Source organism: Triturus cristatus, chromosome 10 (assembly GCF_964204655.1).
Source record: "Triturus cristatus chromosome 10, aTriCri1.1, whole genome shotgun sequence".
NCBI classification, from domain to species: domain Eukaryota; kingdom Metazoa; phylum Chordata; class Amphibia; order Caudata; family Salamandridae; genus Triturus; species Triturus cristatus.
The window spans coordinates 503,040,760-503,062,824 of NC_140593.1; the positions used below are offsets into that span (position 1 = coordinate 503,040,760).

The following is a 22,065-nucleotide window of genomic DNA, read 5'->3' on the forward strand; positions in this document are numbered from 1 at the left end:
GGGATAGGATGAGGACATTAAAGTTAGAGATTACCAAACAACACACTGCACAGTTGGGGTATTTATTTTTATATTGGACACATAAATCTTCAGGCACGCAGAGACAAAGTAATTTCAAGTTAATATTTATTGTTGATTACTTAAAATATCTACAATAAAACAGAATGCAGCAAATTATCAGAGAGCAGGATTCTGTTTGAGAGAGGATCTTTTCACTAAGCCTATCTTGGGCCATCTACTCCCCTACAACAATTGGATTGCTGAAGCATTAGCTGAGGAATTGCCCACCTAGAGAGCAAGTCCCACAGGCGATGTGAGGGAAAAAGGCTTGATATACATAAAAGCAAAATTAATATAGCCCCGATCCAGGCCTGAGACAAAACTCAGTACCCTAAAACATATATTCGGAGCTTCTATCCCGGATGTTATACCTGAGCATGTTGAATGTTGAACATGTATGTGCTACCAATGAATAATTATCGTTATACAGTCTGAAGTGGAATTCACTGATTGCGCCAATTTATGCTGTATTATGCTTCACCCCCCACTTTTTTTATTACTCTCTTTCCCCCCAGCCTTACGGGACATTGCTAAAGTTATGTTACACTTTATACGTGTTGATATAAATGGCAATAAATAAAATTAAAAAGAGAGCAAGTCCCAGAGGATGGCTTGGTTCTCTCCATTAAAGGGCTTGCAATAGTCAATGAAGCAGCCATAAAGACTGTGATACACTGTCTTATGTTGGGTCATTAGTTGTTTTTGCTTCAAATGCCTTCTGATGGATTGGAATTACATTTGATGCCGATGCCCAGCCTTCAAGCTCCTCTAGGGGAATGCTAGCATAATGTTTTGCCTCAACGGCAATCAGGGCAACCATTCTAAAGTTACTTGGTGATCTAGGGGGAGGCACCATTTATGGGATGAATGCACTAAAGAACTCTTCCAAGAAGAAGGTACCATTTGATTTTCAAGAACACATTTCTATAACAGAAGTAGCCACTGAGGCCAAAAGACAGGGTTGCGTTTAAACATTTGTGCAATTTTACAAGGCCTACCAGTTTTAAGGTGCTTTCTTTAGAAGGATCACCTCAGTGGCCGACGTTTCTTGTATACATAATATGTCATGCCCCAAACATAGGTGAACCCCCCTTCACCCTTCAAAATGAGTGGCCACCCTTCTGCGTTCAAAGAAAGTAAAGTAATTCAATGTTTATGTGTTCATTTTTATAATAAGTATATTTGTCTGGCTGTACTGTGCTATGTTGAGTTTTAGACTTTTGGACCTAACTCTGCAGCAGGCCTGCTCCAATCATCAGCTTAGTTCTAGAGCAGCCTAGCTTTGGTGAACATGTGATGTCCCTACTAGATGATTTATTCCAATGTATTTGTTCCTTCTCTCCTACCTTATATGTGGAGAAAAAGGTGCCTTTAGTGCATTTCAGCCACATTGGTCAGATATGTTCGCAGATTGTTACTACTTTCTTCTCATACAGAGCTGAAGAGTTGGTTTATATAAACAAGTATTGCAGAGGATAAACACCAAATGTTAGTAACCCAAAGAAGCCAAAAGTACCCTTTTAGGCCAAAGAAAATTTATGGCATCTTGGAAATTCCAAGCTACCTTAGTCGCTTCTATTGAGGGATGTCACCCGTATAAATTCTAATTTGTCAATATTGACTGAGGTAAGACCCTCCCTCACAATGTTCCCTCAATTAAGGTGTTCATGTCAGCTCCTTTAGAAATATTCAGCAGTCACTATCAGTACACAGAAAGTCAATCCTACGTCATTCCCATTATGTGAAAGGAAGAGAATGTAATGTGAGATCTGTGCTATGGCAATGATGCCCCTCTGTGTGGTGTGTCTTCCTAAACCATCACCCCCCTTACTCTGCAGTTCATGGAAGCCATAATAAAGTCTCTAATCGATGGGTGATTGCAAGGGAGTGGTGACCAGACGTATGGAAGCATTTCCTAGTCGCACACCCTAAAATTTGGTAAATTGCAGGATTTACAACAAGAAAATGTGCGTTTTGAATGCTACCGAATTGCTAATGGGTTTAGGAAACCATTAGGAATTGCTATTTGGAAGGGGTGTGTTTAGGGTATTCTTTCCAAGTATGTATTATGTGATATATATTAAAGTTTTGGGACTGAAATCCATTTGCAAAACATTAATAATTTACAGACTACTGAAAGGTAGTGGTAACCCTGTTTTCAAACTGGAAGGGCTCCCCAGGTGACTCCTTCAAATTTGTAAGTGGTCAAAAAAGCATTTTTTGGACTAGGCAGTGGTTCATGGGACAACTACCTCCGCTTAAAAATAGTTTTAAAAACTTCTCTTTTGTTTAAATAAATCCCTTTTTCCTTTAAGGAAAACATCACATTTTTTAAAGCAATCACAGGCCAGCTAGTGTTCTGAGCCCCTCAGGCCCCCATCCCTGTTATGGCAGTGAATCATAGTGGGTTGCAATTTGCGACCTACCTCATTCATATTACTGAGGTAAGTCAAATTGCAACTGACTGCAATTCAGTGTTTTGTGGACCAACCTATTAGTACATAGGTCAGTTCACAAAATAGCATAGTATTTGCAAAAAGTCAGTGGCCAAATTGCGACCACTTTTTGAGAACCCTCTCTTAGTACATCTGGTCCTATATTCTTGTGCTGCTGAATTCAAACAGAGCGTTAAGGCAGTGACGTTGCAGGATAGCATACAGACCCAAAGATGTAAAGCTTCCTTTTTTATTCCAATATTTCACTTGAGAGATGAAGTAATTTGCCCAAATTCAGCCAATGCCTTGGTCAGAAAGCAGGAAATAAAATGTGTGTATTCAAGAAATTCATGTATAAACAGATGTATCATACAAGCACCCTGAATAGATAGAGTTATCAACAATATAATCTGTATAGCCGGAGAAACAATGGAGGCCGCGTCTCTACGGGACCAGAGACTTAGAACACCTTCCTGTGGAACAGGCATCGAGCAATGAAAATAAGATGACGAGGGACAACACCAACATGTTTCGAAACAGCAATCAAACCAATGTGACCAGTCTGCACACCCCACCCCACTGGCTATTGTGACAACCCCGTGCCCCTCATAATAGTCTGAGGTCAGATTCATCCCCCCTCACTTCAAGCTACTCTCACAGGGAAACATCCATTGCAACGCAGTCATTACAACGATCTACCTTTACAACACGACTGTTACAATGCAACTGACTTTACATCGCATTACATCGCATGCCATTACAATGCATGTCATTACAACGCATGTCACTGCAACGCAGGCCATTACAACGCATGTCACTGCAACGCAGGCCATTACAACGCATACCATTATAACGCATGCCATTACAACGCATTATAAGGTAAGTAATGGAATTTTTTTTTGCATTAGGGTGGATATGGGTTTTGGGGTACATGGGAATGGTAATTTTTACCCCTACACTATCCAACACTTAGTAAATTTTACCCCTACACTATCCAACACGTATCCTACTGTTTCACTCACTGGAGTGGGAATAGTAATTTTTACCCCTACTATCCAACACTTACCCTACTGTTGGCCTAAAAGTATTATGAGTTGTAATGGAATGCGTTGTAACCGTAGTTTTAAAAAATGCGTTGTAATGGCATGCGTAGTAAATCATGCAATGTTATGGTAGTTGCGATGTAAAGACTGCATTGTAAAAGCATGCGTTTTAATTGCACGCGTTGGAACGTCATATATTCCTCTCACATTGCATCCCAGCCCTGTACCACAGCTACAGCTGGACGTCCCTTTCGACCTTGGCCCATTTACACATCATTAAGACTGGGCCTGTTCAATGGAAATGTTGCAAATTCTAGGTTACGGCTATTCGGCATGTAGGCAATAATAGAAACAGTGCTAGGGATCTGAGCTGAAGATGCCTTTTCCCTTCAATAAGCAATAGCCCTCTTAAGCACACATATCAGTGCTTAATTTGTGCCCGTATTTGCAGATGCTTGGTATAGGCATTCAGTTGTTAACAGCACTTACGACAGTCCGCTAAAAAGTGTCACTGTCTATTTTTGAAGATAGCACATCAGTTTAACTATTAAATGTACATTTAAAAAAACTAGCGCATCTAGATCCTCTTGAGTGCTCGGGGTGGCCTGGAATTGTCGAAACTCTCACATTTATAGGGGTGTAATGTTTAATGCGAGCATTTACACTGGCATGTGGCAGTGCCAGTCGGTAGTGCAAGCTGAGTGAACTCCTGAGCAGTACCTTGGGCTCTGTCACTGGTTTATTTACAAATGAAGCACTGTAATGTTGCACTCTATTCAGTTTCCACCCCAGGAACCTGCTGAGATTTGAAACAAACTTGATTGCTTGCTAAAGTAGAAGATAATTTGGTAAAGGAAGATGCAATTACTAAACCTAAAAAAGAAGACTTAAGGAATGCGCTTTTCAAGTAAAAGTGTTACATGAAACCTAACTTAAACCTGAGTAAAAAGGAAACGTATTTGTGTGTTTGTAACGGGAAAAATTTGCTGAGCAAGCTTCCAAACTCTTGTTCATGAACGGTTCTGAGCAGGGCTATAAGAGGTCTGCTTCTGCCGCGGCCCAGCACCGGCAGTTCTAAAAAGAGGGTGCTGAGACGGGTTCCTATCGGGCTCTCCATTTTTGTCCTCATCCTCCTTGTGAAAAATTAGTTTTTTTAACTCTGCAGCAGTACCTCTGCTTAAATAAAGCCTTTGATGTAACTTCAAAGAGACTCGTTATAGTTCTTTCACAGCCTCATCATTTCAGAACTGAAGCATTTTCTCTATTATATACAACAAAGCCATAGTTGTTGCTTATGTATCTTATGCGACTAACAGCCATTGACCAAGCCACTAGTCCTGGCTTGTTGCAGGTGTAAAATTGCTTGTTGTATTATATATCTGGATTCAATGACAGAAGCAGCAAAATACCAGTCGGGTGGCGCACTCTGCTAAGCACAGGTTTTTAGCTTACGTGTTTTAAAGCCACGCCCTTTTGAGAGAACCGACACCCCCCATCCCACTTAAAGCCCTGGTGCTGAGGCTGAAGAGATAAAATCTGATTTTGGGAAGTATTATTCAGAGAACAATCAAGGTAAATATGAACATGATGGAGGCATATGAAGTTCCAGATATGAAGTGTTACAGTGAAACAATCTTTGCCTCTCATCTAGTGATTTTTTTTTTTAAAAATGGTTGTTTGTGTTTACATAATTCAAGTCGACTAATGGTTTATGTTTTCCCCAGCCCTCCAACACACGTCTTACCCATCTCTGCCTGGTGTCTGCCATCTGCACTTTCAGCACAGTAGGCATGCACCTGTCTCTTTATAAACTTCTGTTCCGCTAGACAGGAAGCCGGGGGAAGAGCGTTGTAACGCCCGCCCCCATCTGTGCACCCCAGTCCTGTCCTCTAGAGACATCCCTGTGCTCTTCTTGCATTAACTCACAGCTCTGCAAGAGCTCCCCAATCCCAACATTAGGCACCCCCTTCTATTTATACAGACTCACACACTGCTACACTCTGCCTCTTGTGCCGGTTGAACCGACATGCAAACTTTAGAGTGTGCTTTACACTCCTTCCCTGTCCCTTGCACCGGCCAGCCCGACCCACCTGCCCCACCCGAGGAAGGAAAACTAAAACGATAATAACTTTAGTTATTATCGTTTTAGTTTTCCTTTTTACACTGCTCACAGACTAGTGGGGCGACGCTCCTCTGCCTTAGCGGAGTAGCCGCCTCTGCTCTTTACCAATATGAAATACTACATATGATGGTATGTATCCACTCAATCAATCCGCATGAATATTGTTCCTTACCCTTAGGGAAAGCAGATGCATCACCCCCCAATAACATATGAAGTGTGATAAATGGGAGAGAGGTTTGCTCTTTGTTCCACGCTAACAAGGTATGTAGCACTTTGCTACCGATTGCCTGCACTTAAGAGAACTTGGGTTCCTTGAAAGTGCTGAGCAAACTCTTGAAGAGTGTACCATATTGATGCCAACTCTAACAATCGGGACATCTGTAACCTTCCAAACTTTGTCCAATGCAATCACAAATGATTGACTGTGGGCTTTAGGTGCTATTGAGCCCATGGAACAACAGCCTTTGCAGATCACATTAATCCCTGTACTGTTAAAGAGAAATGAGCTGAAGCATTTGTAACAGCTAACAGATGGGACACCAGATTCGCAACTTCATTCTCCTCTCTTCTAGGAGAAACTCTCTCTATTCTCCTAAATGATCTCTGCTGCTCCCGTTTTAGCTGCAATTTCGGAAGGTTTATTGGTACGCCCAGTGACTCCAAGACCTGACACTCTATTCTCCCCATCTTCTCAGCCTTACACAAAGAAGAAGCAGACATTAACAAATGGTTAAGATATGTAAAAATGCCAGGCCCCTCTAACTGCAAAGCTGCAACTCCTGGAGCCAAAAAATTCACGAAGAACCTCTGAGACGAAGCAAGTCCAAAAGGGAGATCTTTGAATTCAAAGTGATGATTCACCATCAGAAATCAGAGATATCTCTGACTGTGTGAATGTACATGCAAGTATGCCTCTTGTAAGTCCAAGGTTATCATAAAGTCTCCTTTTGAAACTAAAGGGATGATTGGCTGTAATGTAAGCATCTTGAAGAGAAATTATTGGACAAATTTGTTCACGGCCTTCAGACTCAGAACTGACCAATATTCACCATTGACTTCTGGAGCTAGAAAGATTATGGAATATAAGCATTGAAACCAGTCTGATCTTGGAACTGGCTCTATTGCTTCTTTCTCTAGGAGATCTTTGAATTCTGCCATCATTACTTGCTTCTTGTGTTCGATCTGTGATAACAGAGTTGTCACCAACCAAGGTTACGGGAGAGGACAGTTGAATTCTATCAAATAATCCTTCTTGACGAAGGATAGAACCTCTTTTGTCCTTTACTAGATTTTCTTATTGAAGAAAAAAGTTGTTTTCCTGTTCTTCCCATCATAGAGCACTGGTAGTCAAGATTTAGCAGCTTTTTGTTGGATATGGGAGATCTGTGGTTTGGAGTTTTCATTGAAGCCTTTTAATAGGACCTGAGTTACATATGATGCATGGATGCCACACTCAATAAAAAAAATTGAAGATGCATATAACCTTTTTATTGAGCCTTCCAGTTTTCTGTTTAGTGGATCTGGTAAGCTTGATTTCTCAGGTGCTAAAGATGAGGAGGACATCAAAATCTCAAGAATAGAATCCACTTTCAAAATCTGCCAAACATTTATTTCATTATCCTCCACACTACATCTTTTTTGATAAAAAACACAGAACGTGGATTTTTCAATCTCCTTCCACTCTTTAAGTGCCATATTATTTACCACTATTTAAAGTAGTAAGTCACCTGCAGGGGGAGAACAGCACTGGGCCAAGATGTCATCCTGTACCATTTCTTTAGATGGAAAACTAGGCAGCTCTCTTACATGCTTTAGCTTCACCTGTAACCGAGGACCCTGGACATACTTCCCCTTTGAATATCCTTGATCATTTTTTGCATAAATATTTCATTTTCCCTCTGTGGGATTCACCAAGGATGCCCTCACTGCCTCAGCAATCATGGTCTGCAAGTCAGACCTACTAATAGTGAGCATGTTATCCTTCTGTTCCTTTATAGCGGATATATTGTGGTGTTTCTCTGTTACTTTTCAAGCCTCCATTATCTTTACATGACTGCTCTACAAGGTGATGTTCCTGCTTATGTGCTGCTTCCCAGTAAGAAGGGTCTCTTATCATGAAAGCTCCTTGCTGCTAAGAAACAGCCATGAACATCTTCCACCATGCTAGAGCTTGTGAGGACACCCCACTGTAGTGAAACACTGCTGATTTCAGGTAATCAGAGTACGCACTGCGGCTGCCTTCAATGCCTCCCGCCCAGCTAAGGCACCTAGGCAGGAGGACAGAACCACAGTGCGGCACTTGGAGTCATTGACTGCAGCACACTGCCCAAATGAACACTGCCCAAATGCAAGTGGGATTTTTACAAACCTAGCAGCGTGTAGTTGGGTGTCCCTAGTGGACACCATGCAGCTCCTGAAGAGGGGCTACAGAGGCAGTTGTTCCCTGGTTATTGACCACAGAGCTTTCATGCCCAGTGGACACAATTGTACCTGGCACTGAACTGTTCTGTTTTGCAGAAATAGTTAGCCAGTTGGGAAAATGATCCACTCACAAAATATGTCTGAAAATATTTCTAAATCAAGGCTGCAGCAGAATGTTTTTCAATAAGTATCCTTGGGCAGAAGGAGGTCATTGCAAGTTTATCATCCTTGCATTTTTTATTTCTGACATCCATGTTAACCAGCAATTAACTCAATTTGTCGAATCTATTAACTTTCTACACTCCTCTCAATCCGGCTTTAGGGCCGGTTATTCCACCGAGACAACTCTGCTTTGAGTATCAGAAATGTTACAACAACAACTGGACTCTGGGGACACTGTGGCTCTTATATTGCTCGACCTGAGCGCTGCATTTGACACGGTGTCCCATACTGTGTTAATTAAATCTTTGCAATCCCTTGGCATTACTGGCTCAGCACTTGGCTGGCTTTCATCTTTTCTAGCTAAACGGACTTTTAAAGTTTTTTCATCCAGAACCACTTCTAAAATTCACTCTTCTTCCTATGGGGTACCCCAAGGCTCTATCCTAAGTCCTCTTCTATTTAATCTGTATGTTAAACCTTTGGCGACAATAGCAGAGGAGGTGGGGTTGTGCCTTTTCTCTTATGCTGATGATACCCAAATCATCTTTTCCCTTTCTACGGAAAAGATGCTTGGACCTTCAGTTCTTCAGACTGGTCTGAGGAATATTGCATCTTGGATGCAAGCTAATCTTGTTAAGCTAAAAGGCGAAAAAACTGAGGTCCTTATTTTGGGTAAAAATAAAAATCTTTGGGGCTCCCTGCATTGGCCGTGTGAAATGGGTAATCTTCCTCAGCCCACTGACTATATCCGCAATTTGGGAGTCCTCATTGACGACAAATTATCTATGAAGCAGCAGGCAGTAAAGGTGGCAGCCACCTGTTTCACCATTTTAAAATGGTTGAAAATAATTATTTGGATGCTTCCTGTTTCCACTCAGAAAACCGTAGTCCAGGCGCTTGTGACATCTAGAATGGACTATACAAACATCCTTTATTTGGGATCAAATAAGGATGTCACATGGAAATTACAGGTGGTACAAAACTCTGCCAGCTCTCTAAAAATTCTTCCACTTCGAGTGCTTTGTGCAATCTTCATTGGCTTAAGGTTGAAAACCATGTTAAGTTTAAGGCCATGAGTTATATGCATAAAATCAAAGCTGGCTCTGCTCCTAAAGATTTGCAAACTCTAGTTCACCCTTACCAGCCCCCTCGCCTACTTCGTTTGGCCACTCAGGGCAAATTCTTGGTGCCCAGAATTAAACTCAAAAGAATGGGAGGTTGTTTGTTTGCCTGTCTTGGTCCATCTATATGGAATTCTCTACCCATTGCACTTTGTAATGAAACTTCATACATGAATTTTCGTAAACTTTTAAAAACGTGGGTATTTAACCAATAATTCACTTTGAACTGTATTTCCGATTTCTTTTAATTTTTTGGTCCTCTGTCAGGTTTAGCGCTGGGAAACCCTTGTTGGGTACCTGTGCGCTGTATAAAACTAATTTAACATAACATAAATATAGTGTTGCATCCACTTTTAAAGAATATCCTGAGGTATGAAAATTGGGTGTAACGTAAACAGAAGCAGTGGAAATCATAGCACATGAATAAAAGCACCTTATGGGGGTTGGTATTGCTTCATATACAAAATCTGTAAAATTGTCTTCTCCACTTGGTGTGGAGAGAATCTAATGACGTTAAAATGGTTCACTACATGATTCCATTTTCTGATATAAATCTATGAATAGTATTGATAGTTTCTTGCAATATGATTACACCCTACTGAGGACTCCCAGCAATACGAAAGCAAAGTGCCTGTGGTTTGCTTCCATAGCCAAAAAAAAGAATTGCACAGCTTACTCAGGCTTGGGTAACAAAATGATGCAGATGTGGAACTGAAAACTCCCCGCTAACATTAAGGGGGTCATTAGTATAGCGGGTGGATCGCCACCGCCCATATGGCGGTGACGATCCACCCGCTAAAAATCACCGCCCGCTTTCAAATTCCCCCCGCCACATTACCATGGCGGGGGGGACCCCGGTGGACGGAAAGACCGTCCGCTAGTTTTCCGCCGGTAGGCAATCCGCCCAATTGCCTACTGGGTGGAAAAGCATGTTATATGGTGGCGGTGTCTGGTAGACCCCGCCATCCATATTACAATGCAGGCGGGGACCTGCCTTTCTGCGGCGGCAACGCCACCATGGAAAGGCTGGCGGTTTTTTACATTGGGGGCCCGTAGCGGGCACCCAGGGATTCTGGGGGATGGAGGGTGCACATGGGGGGTACCTATGGTACCCCCCTGCAGATCCATGCACAACATGGCAGGCACTGCGCGATGCCTGCCATGTTGTGCATGGAAGTGCACAACATGCCTTCTTGGCATTGCGGCAGGCGATGCTGAGAGCACCGCCCGCCGCACTGTCAGGAATGCAGGATGCGCCTGCCAGTGTGGCGGGCGCATCCTAATTTCACCTACGGGACCCCCGCACCAATGGCGGGCGGTCCCATTCCACGACAGGATGGCCGCCATCCTAATGACCCTCATAATATTTAATTTTTTATTACGTAACGCCATTGTGACAAATGACACTAACATTGATCCAGAGCGATCTTAGATAACATAATCTCAATATGTCCTTTTGCCTTTGTTCAGTTGACTATAATCATTTTGAGTTGACACCTATCATCAGGACTATTTTGCTTGCATGGCTACAGTTACAAAGCTTATTCATTTTTTTTTCCTCAGAAGAACAATATCCCTCCAAATCACTTAATTGACTTCATAAGACCAGAACCTCAAGGAAAAGCATCATCGTTGGTTTTCAGACCAGTACCGCTCCAAACGTATCCTGAAAGTGTCCAATCCAAGACTTTTAATCAGCCTCCACCTGACAAGCTACCAACTCCATCAAAGGCTGAGGTTGACAGAAAGTCGCTCATAGAAGCATTAAAAGCGTATCTTTCACAAAATACGCTGACTCAGAACTCGGATACCCAAAATGCAAATAACTGGGCAAAAGTCTCCTATCCTTATCCTCATCGATTCCGTCCATCTCAGATCAACTCGTTTGACGGATCTCAGAGACCTGGTTCCAGGCTGCTATCAAGACCTAACTTGGGGGCGTTCATTTACAAATCAAACTCTCGACAAGGGCTTAAAAAGGACCCACTCAGCGCAGTGGACGGTAATGTATCTTTATAGCATTTGCTCAATTTCCTTGAAGTATTATTTCGTTGAGTTCTTGTGTATTACATGTGCTCTTTATCCAAGGCCAGGTCGTAAAACCACTTAGAAATTCACTGTTTTCCTTGTGTTTGAAAACCAAAATGTTAGCATACAATAGTATGCTAGCAGTAAACATTACATATGCCTTAGCTTGGCTTCCTGTTGCGATTATAATGTACAACATACTTTGTTACCCATCTGACTGATTGTAACTTATGCATGATACTCTTTCAATGACATATGCGATGAAGTAGCCCTGCCTTACATTATAAGGATATTTTACGTCACCTTGGATTCCTATTATCAAAGTGAGGTATGAGGCGCAATGCTTTGTTTCTTTATGCAGTCATGGACTCGAGGGGCATGGAGGGTACCAGGAGCAGCCACGTTTACACCTTTCTCCACTCTCTTACACTCTCTTACACTGTATCATCCTGCACCGTTTTTATGGTATTTCCTCTAGTAGTAGTTCTCAATTTATCAGCTGCTTCCAGTAATTAAGTATGTATGTATGTATGTGCAGTCTTATATAGCGCTCAAATTACCCTTGGGCATCTCGGCACTTGCATTGGGAACCCGTCCTGGTTTTTCCCTGTGAGATAACCCGTACTGGGCATCCCCAAGGTGAAAGCCAGGCATCCCGCCGCGGGGGGCCGTTGTGGAGATTAAGCAAGCTTGTTGCCCAGAGCTGCATAGTGTGAACTCGTGCTTAGAGTAGGCACCGAAGCGAGAATTATCGAGTCCGTGGACAATTGGGCTCCAGACCCTGCCGCGTCGGGAATCGAACCCTGGTCCCGGGTCTGATCTCTGCTTCAGGGTATGCCTCCTCTAACCAGTGAGCTACACTTCTCCACCAGTATAGGCAGACAATATATTGTGCACCATACCAGTAGCCCCAAATACGTAATGGAAATAATAGTAGAGACTGACAAGGGACAAATAGCAGACGGTTAGTGTGAATGACAGGTTCGCAATGTGCCTTTAAATAAAGGATCATTACATTTCTATTTTGAATAATTTGCTTCACAATTAGATACTGTGGATGTTTTGAATGCCTGACAATTATACCTGCAACCCATGGAGGTATCTCAAAATCATTAACTGTTTTTCACAAAGAAAATTGAGCAAAATGCAAATTGTTCATTCAGTTTCTGCTGACTGTCATTGGGGCAACTACTATTATCTTTAAAAATTGTGAAGCTAAGGCGCTGTCTATAGAAAGGTCTTTATTGCATCCTATCATACTGTTATACGTATCTGCTAATTACAGAGCTAAATGCCTGTTGCAGAAAATGGTGCGCAGTGCAAACTATAAGCTATTACTACTATAAGTTTGGGATCATATACATTTATATTATCAATGTTTTTTAGGATTTAGAAACATTTCTAGATTTGTTGTGCCCAATTATTGATTTTGCGGTAATAAAAGAAGGAAATAGTGGGGTGTTTTTGTATCTGTTTTTGTAGCTGGTATTACAATTTCTGCACTATTTTGTCCGAGTAAAAATCTGGAGAACTATTTGCACCAAGCCCCTAATAGGAGAAAAGCTAAAAATAGGGTGTCAAAAAAATAATTGCGTTCAGTTATCCACTTTACGCCCAACTCGGAATGAGACCGACATACGCTTATCTGTTGAATACGATTAAGGTACAAATATTGCCTCTTTTTTTGGTACATCCGGTGATATGCTGAACATTTTCAACCCACACCCTGTACAGTTTGTATCTGTGCTGCTTTTTGCTTTGAGCAAAAAATGGCAGGGAGGAATTAATAACATTTTTATTTGACATCTAAGTAGGAGGAGTCTGGAGTATATCAAGAGCGACTTAAATATTATTTGTTGACATAAGAAGAGCGATAGGAAATAATCAACCTTTGTTTTGCCTTTCATGTCCACTTAGACTACCTCTCAGTGTATCACCTAGATGAAATGGTGGACACAAGTAACAATTGTTAAGGGTAGTGGCAACATTAGTTGTGTGTATTTTTGATATATTTTCTTTGTATTTTTTGTTTCACAGGTTCCATAAGTGGAATTATATGTTGATAATTGTTTAGGTGCCGCAGTATATGTGTGTCTTTATTAATGAAATCATATGTGTTTTTGAAAAAAAACTGTGACAGGGTAATTAAGTGTGCTCTTCTCAAAAATAAAAATATGTTATTAATTCCTCCCTGCCATTTTTTGCTTATATAGATATTGTTTTATACCCAGGTTAGAGGAAGGTCATTTGGGTATACCCCGTATATATATACCAGCTTTTTGCTTTGAGGCCGTCTCAAGGAACTAAGATAATGGCAGAGCATTGCTGAGATTTAACTTTGAGGACAGCGGTGATCGAATTCCCATAAAATAATTTAGCACTGTGTGACAATGTCAGCCATCTTTATCATTCGAGCTTTCGGTGTTATAATTGACTTGGTGCACCTCCTGAAATAGGTTTTACAGTGCAAAGTCAAAAATCGCTCCTCTATGAGTGTATGGAAATTGTAGATGACGCTTCATTAGCAACCATATATGGACATCATGGCACCATTATAATAAATAGCCAACTCGAAGAGAGCTGCAAAAACTAAAGCAATATAAGAGCGAAATGCGCATGTTCACAAGAGGTGTGAAATTAACGTAATTTCCTTTTGTGAAATTGCTTGAAACTTCAGAAAAATGAAGCAAACTGGAATCAGGCATTTAGCGCTATATTTTAGTGCCAAGTGCACACTCATGTCCATTTTGGGTGCAAAGATGTTAATAAAATAGAACAAAAAGCACAAGTGCACAGCCACGCGTGTGCAGGCCATTCACTTTGTTCCCACGCTTGCCCAATAGGATTTTTTTTTACCCAGTGGTGTTTAAGGCGCCAAGGTGTCATTTTGGGCAGTTCAGGTAACCAGCATAATGCAAAATGCCAGAAATTACCTGAGATTATGCTGGTGTAAAGGAAAGTTTGACCAGGACTAACAGCATTGACAGCTGTGAGTGCTTTTCTTGGTGCAGTTCTGTAAGTGGAGCCCCACTAACAGAAGGGCACATGGTCCATGGTCATGCACACATACCAATGATTCAGTCTACAAAGCTCCACATCTGTAGTGCACATTCCTTCTTCGTTCTGGTAGCGCTGTATTAATTTACTTACAATGGAAGAACATGCATTAGCAAAGGCAGTATTTCTGTGTCTGGCAAACTGGAACATTGGTTATTTTTTTTCTTTTGTGGCAAGCATATGCTAAAAAAATAAAGGGAAAAAAGAAAATATGTCTTCACCTAAATCTGGCTGCCTTATGGTTGCAACAAAAAAACACTAAGTATACAAAATATTCATCGGTGCCCTGTTTTGCTAGGAATGCTTTTTTTTAAAACAAGCCTTTAAGAAGTGCCATGTATTTTATTATTATTAGTTGTGAAGGAGACAAGAATAAATCACCACCTATCAGTGGAGGTTCCTTCTTATGGGCTCCAGGGCTTTGCTTTCCATGCTTACTGGCCAATTTTTATTATGCCAAGAGTGAATACTAATCTATCATTTGGTCTTGGTATAGTTAAAAAAAAATGCCTCCCTCAACTGTGACGTCATTAAGCATTACAGTTGAAGGTAGCCATGGGCATTGCAGGCTTAAGCTCTGCCGTGTCAGTGGCAACACACCAGTCACCCTGTCACCCCACCCTGGGGAAAGGATGTGGTTTGACGGCTAGACTGCTGACGTTGGTGCTGGAAACCAAGGTTCGAGCCTCGGGGTCGCATCCCCATCCTGGGATTCTGGGCAAATCACTTAATCTCCCCCTGCATACCAAAAAATTTAATGAATGTGTCCTTGTGTAACGTAACCATTGCTCATGTAAAGCATTCCAATACCTTCGGGTCGAGTTGGCGCTATATAAATCTGAAAAAAAACAAAAAAAACTTTCCCTACTCATCACAGAGTTGAGAAAAGGGTGGGGTGAAATATGAGAGACTGATAGCTGGAACCTGCGACTGCGCAGGTTTGAAGTTTCAATTTCAATCTGCAGTCCAAAAGTGACTTTTGCAGGCAGCTAGGTAAGTAAAAATGCTTTAAAATGTTGTGTCCGTGTGGGTGAGAGTGTTTGTTTGTGAGACAGCGTGTGTATGTGTGTGTAATGTTTGTGTCTATGTGTGTGACTGATAGTGAGAGAGAGTTAAAGAATAAGCGTGAGAATGAGTGATAGGAAGAGTGAGTGCGAGTGAGAATGAATTTGAGGGAGGGAGAATGTCTGAGTGTCCCTGAATGTTTCTATGTGTGAGTCAGGATGAGACTGAGTGAGCCACAGTCTGAGTGAATCAGAGATTGAGTGAGACAGAGTGAGTCAGAGTGAGAATCTGTGAGACCGATTGAGTCACAGTGAGTGAAAATGAGTGAGACTCAGTGAGTCAGAGTGAGATTGAGAGAATCTGAATCAGTGGGTCTGCATGAGACTGCGTGAGACGGAATGAGATTGAGTGAGTGGGCATGAGTGAGTATGAGTGCACGAGAGTGAAATTAAGTCAGAATGAGTGAATATGAGTAAGTCATAGTGAGACTGAGTGATTCAAAATGAGTAGGACCAAGTGAGAATGTGGACTACTTCCTCACCGGAGTGTGGTAGGCATTGGCACTCAAAAACGACACGTGTAAACAGGATGTTTAGTGCAATGAAAGGAAGGCTACATGACTTGGGAAGTTTGCAATGGAGACAGTACAAAATAATGGGCAGTATTGCACAACTTGCAGAACCTAACCTCAGGGAGATAAAGCTGAGAAAGTTGCACCTCATGTAAAGGTTATGGGTGCGGTGTTGGAGGACCAAAAGCAAAGGCTTGTAGTGTTGGGAGAGGCGAGGGACATCTTCTATCATTAGCCTGCCAACAAAATCCTGATTATGGACCAATTCCACCTGTGGGTCCTAACTCACATCAAGCACTGGAATTCCTTGACAATATTCCGACTCTAGGTGTCAACCAGGCAGTGAAGGGCCCCATGCATACAACAGGCCACACACTGGATTTAGTGTTTACTCACAATATAGACCCTACCAATACACCTCTGCTACCACTGCCATGATGAGGTCACTCTCTTGTCTCATTCAATCTGCCAGAAGTTCTGTATCACCCCACCCAAAGCACCATCAAGAAATACAAAGACATCAGCACAGAGGTGATCAATATGATATACAATACAAAAGACAACAATACAGACACTTGATGAATAGTCTCTACTAGAGTTGGCCGGTAAACTCCTCTCCGCCAGCTGTTTTTTAGCATGCCACGCTCCACTTGAAGCGTTGAGGTCAGCAACAACTCTGCCGCCAGTCGGCAGAGCGGAGTTTACCGGCACAAGCTCATAAGTCAGTAATCTTTATTCCTTTCTAGTAGATGGCGTGGGCTTTGTAGCGCCTCCTACAAATAAAAGGTTCACGGTCTAGTGTTTAAAATAACCATTGCGCATGTGCAAGTGTCTCTGCGTTCCCAATGGTAGTTTAGGCAAATGTCACTACGCAGAGAAGTTTGCATTTGACCCTGGTCCGTCTATCAAGCAAAAGTTAATGGGGTTTGGAAAACAACGGAAACGGACTCGGGAGACACCAACTCATCTTCTATGCGTGTTAAAGTAGCAACATGTTGTTTAACATGCTGAGGTCATGATTGTCGTTTCATGCTGTACGTGCAATGTACACAGAGTGCTGCTATGCCCACCCTTTTCCACTCACTGCGGGCGTGCTTTTCGGTAGCTTTACTGCATCGCTGAATGATGCCAAGAAGTACAGAACACCTCATGAGACAGCAGCTGATCCTATGTTTGCTGTACTGTCACCTTCATCATACTGCAGGACACAGGACCACCATTGGGAGGGGAAGGACTACAACTCCCAGGGTGCAGCTGCACAAGGAAGAACCCCCTACGCTCCCTGGCCCTCAAGCCCTCTTAAACCTCATGAACTCCGATTGGCCGGACATGCTTGCTGAGGACAGTGGGGTCAGTGTATGGCTGGGGTGGGTACCCCTTGATGCTCAGAGCAGCCAGCTTTGCTGCTGCCCCATGTCCTGTTCCTGGCCTGGCACAGTGACAGTCCTGAGGGAGGGGCACTTGCTACTCCTTCCTGACGCATATTTTGCCTGCGTACACCTCCATCTTCAGTGGTTGCTATATGGGGAGTGTGCAGATCAGTTGACTGGGGGTGAGTGGTTGCATTGTTCAACACTCCGTCCATCATTTCCTTTGGTTTTTGCTTTGTTCGCCATAAGTTGGCATGGTATGTTCAGACGTGAGTCCCTTGCTCACTTTGCCACTGGATTCAAGCAACCCTGGATGAAGACGGCTGAAATGCCAGAAACCGGTCCTAGGAAGCTTGTTTCCGGTCCAGGGAAGACATGGCTTGGCAGTTCAGGCTGGACTGTTCCCATGAGGCACAGGGTCAGACTGATTTGCATATGGCCATGTCTGAACTGGGGTGGCAGAGAGGGCTAAAGAACGGTGATGGATTAAACCCAGATCAGTTGACTGGGGGTGAGTGCTTGCAATGTTCAACACTCCGTCCATCATTTCCTTTGGTTTTTGCACACGCACAGTTGCTGCCTGGGCGTAAACTCTAGCGAAAGTCTTGCTTGGTATCTCAGCAAGGGCTGCAGGATTCCCCCATGCACGAATGAACTCCAGAAACATGCATTCCCTCTGCTGTAATGCTCCCAGACAGGACTCCGGGGCAGATCCAATCACAAGGAATGCTTATCTCTCTCTAGGTGTAACAGAGTTGGTAGTAACTCGAGCTTCGGCAGCATCAAAGTGAGGCATAATTTCTAAATTTACATTGGCCCTGAAATCACGTCTCTTCAAAAAAAGGGTGTTAGGTTTTCACACTTACAAGCTGTGCTCAATGGACACATGCTAGCACTAATTAGGGGTGGCAGAGCAATACTCCTTCCACTTGCGGAACACTGTGGAATTTGGCACAGTTTTGAGGTAACTCCATGGAGTCAAACTCTGCGAGCTCCGCCCAGGCCTAATCTCTACCTAAATATCACATCAGCATTGAATAAGCCTACCTACATCTGATCTTAAATTTATTTCCAAATGTGGATTAACTTTCAACTTACTTTGAACCAGCAAGAATATGTAAAGAAGCCCAGCAGAAGGCTTCATGAATCCTGTGAATTAGACCACATCTTACATGGCCAGCAATCTGGGTTTTAGGCCAACAAGTGGCCCCACACTACCTCAACAAACATCAGAGTGGAACTCTTGCCCTCCCTAAATGACAATAGAAAATTGGCCCTTTTATTCCTTGGACTTTCAGCATACTAAGACACCATAACCCATGACATCCTGCTGAGTACACTTACTGTTAGGGCTGGAACACTAAACTCTATTTGATCCTCCCTCTCAAACCAAAGTCAACCTTCTGCACTGCCCTCCAGTCTTGGTGCACCACCAGTCACCGCACTGAAAGTGCAGTTTCTGTCAGTTTTATTTGATATAGAGCGGTGTTTTGACCCCTGTTGCACCTGACATCCTTGGTGTGATTTTCCCCTAACTTCTTGCCTTCAATCCTCCTGTTTTTCTGACTTCATTTTTGCTGGCTTTAGAACTCTGCACCCTTTGCCACTGTCAACCAGTGCTAAAGTGCTGGTGCTCTCTTTTATAAACATGGTAAAATTGGCTAACACTCAATTGACACATTTATTTTACTTGTAAACCCCTAATAAAGTGGTACTACTTGTACCCAGGGCCTATAAATGAAATGCTACCAGTGGACCTGCAGCACTTATTGTGCCACTCACTTAAGTAGCCTTTTTCAAATATGTCAGAGGCATGCCATTGTATCCTGTGTGTTCAGTTTTAAACTGCCATTTCGACCTGGCCGAATATACCTTTCGACAGGTCTAAACCTTCCTTTTTCATACCTAAAAGTCAACCTTTGGATAGCCAGTAAATGTCCCATAGGGCAGGGTGCAGTATATTTAAAATGTTGGACATGTACTTTTAACTTTTTACATGTCCTGGCCGTGAATAATTCTTTAATTCGCTTTTCACTACTTCATGGCCTGCCTCTCCCATAGGATAACAATTGGGTAACCTTATTATATTAAATAAGTGATAACTTTCAATTGGGAGCAACTTCGGAATGTGGAGTTTGATGACTAAAATATTGTAATTTAAAACCATCTTTAAAGGTAAAGTTGGATTTTAAGTCACCATTCTGGTTGAAGGGAGTGAAACCCTACGCAAGCAGCAACCACAATCCTTGTCAGGGTAAGGCAAAAGCAAACCCCAAATTAACATGTGCTCTTCCCTCTGGTAGCTTGGCACAGAGCAGTAAGGCTTTACTCAGAGGCAATGTGTAAAGAGTTTATGCAGCACTTCAAACAGTAATAAAGCGAAAACACAACATAAAACAATTCCACACCAATTTGGAAAAATAGAGCAAAATGTAATAAATAAATAAATCAAGCCCAAAAGACAAACATCCAATCAGTAGAACCAGAGATATTACATTTGAAAGATTTAAGTGAAAATAGGGCCAAAAAGCCCATAGTGCCACTCGTGGCTATCTTGAGGAAAGTCACAAGTTCCGGCTGACCGCGATGGAGCATGGGTCAGAAAGAGGGACAAGGTTAGGCCCCTGACAAAGTACCTTCCCAATTCAGCGCAAAGAGTCCCTTTCATGGTGGAGGGGGCTACAAGAAGCAGTTAAGCTCTGTGGACGATCATTTTTGCAGCGCGAACAGCAGAACGGGCATCGCGGGTGTTCATCGTGTAATGCGAATGTGAGAAATTGGGTTGCTGATTGAGGGTGATAAAACCCTGCTCAAGCAGCAACCATAATCCTTGTCAGGATGAGGCACAATCAAACCCCAAGTTAACTTGTGCTGAATTCTCTGGTAGCTTGACTTTCTGATGAGTGGAACAGTGTCAGGATCTTTTCACTGACCATCCACAAGCAGAATTGTACTTTTCGCTGCCAACCTAATCCGCTCTTGTTATGTATATTCGTAAAGGCCACTATCCCCGTGCGGGTATCCTGGCTTACCCTGCCGTGCATCTCAAGATGTGAGTCACCCCATCCACCAGTGCCACATTAGTGTTGTGAAAGCATGTAGCCATTTGCCACTTTTTTTGCTTATGAGGACTTTCATTCGGCCTGCAAATCCCCACCTCAGCCTAATAACCCTTGGTGATATTCTGGCAATGGCCTTGCATTCTTCTGTTAGCCCTATTTAACCCTTGACTCTCCTGTGGTGCTTGTGCAGTCTGTGGTTTTTAAGAAGAGCTTCAGTGATGTACCAGAGAAGCCTAGATGTTCTGTGAGTGATCTAGAAAGTTCTGTCAAGGTAGCTGCTTGACAGCCCCTTCCCCCAGTAGGTGCGGTGGTGGTTCGAGAATAGGGTACTCATGATTGTCCAGGATACCCAAGTATTTTAAAGACCACCGTTAGCACATGTTAGCATTCCTGACACACATATTTTATGGATGTTAAGTACTTCCATAAATCATACTTACTTAATATGTACACCACATTCGTTGTAATATATTTAGTTTTATTGGTATATTGTTATGGTTTTAATTAACATAAACAATAAATAATTAATGACAATAATAGCATACTTACCAGTATTGTACAATTTAGTAAATAATAGGGACCCAGAGCTTTGTAATGGTGGTAGAAAAGTTGTTGATTTAAACTTTTACTTTCTAATTATTCACCATAATATTAGAATCTACAACTGCCTAAAAGAGCTCAAGAGAGAGAGAAAACATTAACTGATAGATTTGCTGATCTTCCATTCTCAAAAAGAAGGACAAACATTTCCCTACTTTTTCGCTGCATAAGAATTTTGAAGGGGAAAATGTCATGTAGGGCTAAGATCCAAACAGCCAGATGGAGTGATGAAGAAAGCAGTAATATCCCAGAGAACAACACGTACATCCACAGAAAACTCAGCAGAATAGAGTTGGCAAGCAATCATATTTGTCTACAAATAAAACTGATGTCAAATCTCCCTTCTAACGGGAGTGATCAATGATGTGCGGGGTTAGAATCCCCCAGGAAAATAAATTCACCAAAACACATTGTTTGGCAGAGACAAATGAAATAGCTTTCTGTTAATGAAGTGCACACGCCGAGGCATACTGATTTCAGGGTGGCCCAATTTAAGTTATTGCTAACGGTTTTGTAACAGTTCTGTCATATTTTGTTTTTAACACAATTGAAACAGAGGGTTAGAAATGAATGATCTAGAACCAATGTGCATAAATGGTAATGAGAGATGTGCATTTTTTTTTAACTGAAGTATGCAGAGTACTTAGCAGACCTTGAAGGGTTAAGTATTTTAGGAACACAATGCAAATTGTTTGTGTTTATTACCGTATCTTTGGGGGCATGTGTGCGTAAAATAAAAAAATTAAAATCAGTAGCCCTGATGCGAAGAGAGTTTTTATTATCCTCGCCCAGCTCTAAATAGGGTGGGGCGACCATCACTACGACCTGAGATCCCTGGAGTGGACTGGCCTTCAGATCAAGAGCTCTCACTGGGTTAGTCAGTTGAACTCGGCTGGTAAAGACCCTCCAGGCCTCCTAGTATACTGCTAGGTATCCTATACAAGGCTTTACATAACCATAGGGCTGTAGGAGTTCTCCTCAGTGAACTGTATTGAATAACATCTATGA

At 42.3% G+C, this 22,065-nt stretch overlaps 1 protein-coding gene across 1 annotated transcript in view; it reads left to right on the forward strand.

The window, feature by feature from the left end:
- Window positions 1–22,065, forward strand: part of PTPRN2 (protein tyrosine phosphatase receptor type N2) — a 2,166,812-nt gene that overhangs the window by 861,717 nt on the left and 1,283,030 nt on the right. Inside the window, exon 6 of the mRNA XM_085631955.1 lies at window positions 10,928–11,366. Coding sequence (XP_085488081.1) covers window positions 10,928–11,366 — 439 coding nt within the window. The remainder of the gene's footprint in view (window positions 1–10,927; window positions 11,367–22,065) is intronic.